Source organism: Hylaeus volcanicus, chromosome 6 (assembly GCF_026283585.1).
Source record: "Hylaeus volcanicus isolate JK05 chromosome 6, UHH_iyHylVolc1.0_haploid, whole genome shotgun sequence".
Lineage (NCBI taxonomy): Eukaryota > Metazoa > Arthropoda > Insecta > Hymenoptera > Colletidae > Hylaeus > Hylaeus volcanicus.
The window spans coordinates 3,505,772-3,511,015 of NC_071981.1; the positions used below are offsets into that span (position 1 = coordinate 3,505,772).

The following is a 5,244-nucleotide window of genomic DNA, read 5'->3' on the forward strand; positions in this document are numbered from 1 at the left end:
TAATTTTTAACGGTTTCTGTAGTTGCGCTCGTCAGCGCAGTCCCCTCGTTACCGGGGGTCGGTTTTGCCTGAGAAGGACACGGTTTATTGCACCCCCTGACCGTTTATAGTTTTTCCGAGTGTCGGCGGTTAGTTAGCAGAAAACCTCTGAACGAAGAACATCGGTTCTGTTTTGTAAACTACAGTTTATACTTTTAAATATATACTTAGATTAAACTCTGTTGTATTTATTTACTAAATAAATATTCAACAGTTTCGCATATTAATTTGAGAAATAGAAGTATATATGGCGCGAACATTTAGGACGACCTGATATAATTATCGGCACGAACGATGAATTTTCTCTCTAAAAAGAAAAAAAAAATATTATAGCTCGCAACAAAAGTAAACGCTAATTCCAAACGAAAAAACGGTACGAAAAAGAGAAAATATCGAATAGTTGTCGACACGACATGATTCCTCGGAAGAGAAAAAAGATGTCGGGTTAGAAAAGAGAGTCGTCCGTCGGAATCGTTAGACACGGTGCGCGCGAACGTGGCGTTTGAAGGTTAGCAGGCCTCCTGGCGTCGCGACGCCGCCTAATAGAATGACTGGTCGTCTGACCACCATAACCTCGCCGACCCATCGACCCCCGCTGTACGTTCCTGGGATAAACGCGGAGAGTAAGAGGCGGAGGTGTAGGAGGAGGCGTAGGAGGAGGGTGAGGAGGGAGGGTGGTCGGAGAAAGGTGCAGGAGGAAGAGAGTGGGCAGGGTCGAGGGTGAACCCCTTATTGATTTTTAGGGTGACACTGTCAACCGGCGAGTGTTGAGTCCCCCGCGACGGCAGAGACTTTGAAACCGACTCGGAGCGAGAAAAAATGTGGCGTTCGTCACGCCATTGCACGGGCGAAAAACATCCCCTGGCACGGGATTGGCGTTGATCTACGATGATCGCGCGATCGGTCGGGATCTCGTGCACGGTTGTGGCGATCAGATACGTGTGATCTTCCGGCCGGCACGGATCACGGGTACGCTTTTTTTTTCCGTCGTGTAAAAGTGGCGAAGCGCGGCCGCAACGGCGGCGGCGGCGGCGGCGGAGGCGGCGACAGAAAAGAGTAACTGTGGCAAGGCGCAGTCCCGTTGCGGTTGGGGGTGCAGCTCTTCGGCGCAGGGCCGTACGTATCCGTGGGCGACGCTCCACGTGGAAACAGCTGCCTTGCTCGCGTCGTCTCGTCGTGTTATGCCCGTGCGTCTCGGCCACGGATCGCTTAGTTCTCGCGAAACGACAACCGCGGACTAATCGAACGTCCACGTCTCGGTTTCCCGTTCTACGGTGTCGGGCTGCGAGTATCTGGCCTTTTGCTTTCATCGTCGCGAGTAGTTCGGGCCACGCCAACGCGTCGAGTCGTCCATGAATGAGCAACGAGTGACGCGTGTGTTACCCGTAATTGCCTTTCGTGCTCGATCGCTCCTCGACATCCCCGCTTGGTGACGTGTGTCCATTGTGCGCCACGCTTTCTGCCTCCGGCACGCGGAAAGTCGCCGACTTTCCACCAGTGCTCGCGAGACCGTTCTCGGGGAGGCTCGGTGGAAACGTCCCGGTGTCCTGCGTCGGTTCCTTTTTTTTTTTTCCTGTTTTCCTTTCCCGCATCGGGAGGGAAGGGTTCGATCGCAAATCGAAGGGAGGAAAGTGTGGGAAATAGTCGAGAGTGTTTTTTTTTGTAGCGTCGAGCGGCGATCGTGGCCTGAGAAAACCGTGCAACGTCTCGCGTGTTGTTTACAAATCGACGGTATTACGTTGGTGCACGTCGTGTACACACTCGCATGCAACAGGCGACACCGCGTTGCCAAAGTTTCCTCTTGATTAATCGATCGGAAATTACAGTCGGCCCCGGCAGCGATAACTCGCAGGGATTCGAATTTATCGCGCCGGTCTGCCGACGTACGCGAACCAGAGGTGCCTCGAGAAACGCGTAGAAGAGCGCGACGCATTGGCGTAGCGGCAGGGACCCTCCGGGACTCCCCCTGTCTAGGGAAAAATCGGGCGAAAAATCTCGGGTGCGCGAGGAATATCAGCCGCGTAATTACGGGAAGGCAACGTTTGGAATCGATACGCGTTACTTCGCCAGGAGTTGGACGAGGATCGAAGGGAATTCCTTGCACAGAATTTTTACCAGCAATTTTTCGTGTGCTAGATACGGCACGGTGGTACGGTGCACCCTCATGGGGTGGTGTGGTTTCGGTGTGTTCGGGCGGGGTGTCAGGCACTCGTTGCAGCCGCGTCGGCTCGTGCAGCCGGTTTGCTAAAAAATGGCAGCGTCGTTCGATTTTCACGCGTGGAATAACAATTACTGGCTGCGACCGAGGAAGAAATCTAGTTGACACTCGGGCGCGGGCAGCTAGGAGGGACAGAGAGTACCGAACACGTGGTCCGTGAGGGAGCCAGTTAGTGCAAGCGGTTTCCCACCCGAGGTGCGTGTGTCGACTAGCTACACCCCTGGCGCACGTGCGTGCGTGTATTTTCGCGAACGGTGCACGTGTGAGTGACGAATCGCGAGTGAAAGTGGCGCGGAGAGAGACTAGTGACTTTTTTCCCCGTGTCACGAGCCTCCTGCGTTTTCGTCCAGCGAAAGCTGTCCCTTGACAGCTGAAGCTGAATCTTGGGCGTCCGATGTCGACGGCCTCGCACCTTGAAATGTCGACGACGAAGCTCACCGATGTCACCGATGTCACCGATGTCGCCGATGTGAAGCTCAGCGTACGTTCGTGCGGCGAACGATACTTGGATCGTCGTTGGAATTCGGGGAATTAACGCGGTGCTCCATTTTTCGTCTGTTACGATCGGAGTAAATACGAGTGGCGAGCGCTGTGGCGCCACCTGGCGTGCTACGTCCCTGGCGTGGCTGGTCTGTTGACTCTGGTGGTGTTTATTCGCGCTTGTCTCTTGCTCTCTCTCTCTTGCACCGGGCCATTTGTGTTTGGAGGATCGCGAATTTGTTGCAATGTGACGGCAAGATGAATAAAGATTAGCGTGATGTCGGACCTGTGCACGCGCCTTGCAGCGGGTGCGCGCCCAGATCTCGATCCGAAGCCCCGTGGAACCTCTTGAAACAGGTTGAAAATCAGCGTGAAGATGCCGGCAACGCGACCGCACAGGTGCCCATTGTTGTCGCTGGATTTCAGACTTTTTCACGAAACCGCGAATTCGGGCTCACCAAGGGGTTCGCGTCTCGTGTTTCGTGAATTCTGAGTGCCCTCGCGTCGCTGGGACTCGCGAATCGCGTTCAACGACATTGTAGGTTAGGTTACCGGCACATAACCTTAAACTAACCGTAGTGCGCGAAACGGCTCGTCTAACCCGGAGATATAATCGAAACGCGGCGTATCAGTGATCATCTACGGTTGTGTGCAAAGTGCGAAGACAAGAAGACTGACGGTTCCTGGTGAGTGCTGATTCCTACCGAAGTGGGTGATCGGTGCAATGGAATGAGCTGGGTGATCGCAGGACAATGAAGGCTAATGGGACTAACAATGGTGATTTATGTTTGTTTTTTGGTTTATATAGAGTATCTGGATCACCTGTTTTGGGTGTTATTGTATGTTGTAATGTAAGAAGTCGTAGTTTAGAATTTAGGTGTTCCTGGATTGTTTATATCGAATAGATATATTCTCCTTATGGTTGTAGCGCACCGAAGGCTGGAATGTGTTACGATTTAATAGTAGTTAGTATTATGTATAACAGTTAATATGTTGATGCTATGTTTTCTTACTTGTTAGCGATGTTAATCGTAACACTTACTGCTTGAAATTAATACCATAAGTAGAAGCGAAAGTTATATGTGTATCGTTAGAATTTTAACACGTTTAGAACTACACAGACTAGAACATAGTAGAACACCAACAGCTTTTACATTTCTGGCCACAAAGTTCAAACTTTGTTTCTCTATAGAGTGAAACAATTAGAATTCTTTTAATGTAATATCATATATTGTTTGTCATGTTTCGGTATATACTGTTAATTAATATTATATAGGGCATTTCGCTCAAAATATCTCATCAAATTACTTTTACTGGTTACAAAGATACGAACAAGTGTCTTGTATGTAATTTCAGTCGAGTTAAAGTAGTAGGTGGTACATTTAGAGTAAAATATCCTGTATACTTACGCTAACATTCTTTTCAATGATAAACATAAGCTCTGCTTTTTCTAATTTCTAGACAATTGTTCATCTATATGTTATATCTATACCATATAGATGGAAAACTAAATGTGATTTAGCTTACTACCACTTAGGAAGTAATTTTAACTTAGTTACTCTAACTTATTACTGTCCAGGCCATGAGTAATGAATTTTTTTCTAGCTTTGTGTCAAAAATTGTTCGATATGTTCTGGAATGCAATGCATGCGCCATATTATTTTACATATTGAATTTTGTTATTTCTAAACCAAACTTTGGAGATCAAAAATTACTCCAATTTTTTCAAACAATTTCATTGTAATATTGTAAGTAATTGCAGTGTTTCAATTCACTTTCATAACATTTTTTCAATTTAACTTAGAGTGTTTCTTTAACTTAGGTAAAATGCAATGTTGATTGGAAATATTAGATTTAGATCATTCGTGCACTATTAGTACTCGACGAATTCTTTTGAGAAATCTGTGCAATTGTTACGGAATATTATCGCATTTAAAAATGATTTTGAAAAAATTTATTTAAAATTTTTATTTTATTTAAAAATTTATTTAAAAACATTTTCGCGTTATTTTGAATACGAGTATAAAATTAATTTTATTTAGTATTCGACTGTGTCGAATAATAATTTACTACTCTTGGCCTAGCCTGACACTAATGCTCTTTGTAGAAAAGTATCTATTATTGAGATAGAGTAGTTTTCGAACATGTCGTTTTTATACGTGCTGATTAGAAACGTAGTTCATATTATTAGGTTGTCCGAAAAATTTCTTTCGCGAGTTGCATTCAATTATTTTCTGATGCAGTGTTTCTATAAATAGACAATCTAATTTCTTTGACATTGATGCTGTAACAGTAATGAAGCGAAATGAATCGTACACAATTCAGTAATGTAACATCAAACATAAAATATTGTGTACATATTCATTATTAATAAAACGAAAGAAACTTTTGCGACAACCCAATATATTTTTGAGGCCATGCATCGAGGTTTCGTTAGCAATCTAGGTACATTGTATCAGAGATGGACAAAACCCTAGGCTTCGAATAAATCTGAAAATTTGAACATT

General features: G+C 45.9%; 2 protein-coding genes across 3 annotated transcripts in view; one reads left to right on the forward strand and one right to left on the reverse strand.

The window, feature by feature from the left end:
- Window positions 1–232: 232 nt before the first annotated feature.
- Window positions 233–2,740, reverse strand: LOC128878726 (uncharacterized). Its single transcript, XM_054127186.1, is given in 1 exon segment — window positions 233–2,740. A coding segment is annotated over 1 exon segment (1,053 nt). The 5' UTR covers window positions 1,632–2,740; the 3' UTR covers window positions 233–578.
- A 195-nt stretch (window positions 2,741–2,935) lies between these two features.
- The window catches only part of LOC128878725 (LIM domain-binding protein 2), a 191,382-nt gene continuing 189,073 nt past the window's right edge, over window positions 2,936–5,244 (forward strand). For both annotated transcript variants that reach the window (XM_054127183.1, XM_054127184.1), the window contains exon 1: window positions 2,936–3,514. In XM_054127183.1, coding sequence (XP_053983158.1) covers window positions 3,490–3,514 — 25 coding nt within the window. In that variant the 5' untranslated portion in view covers window positions 2,936–3,489. The remainder of the gene's footprint in view (window positions 3,515–5,244) is intronic.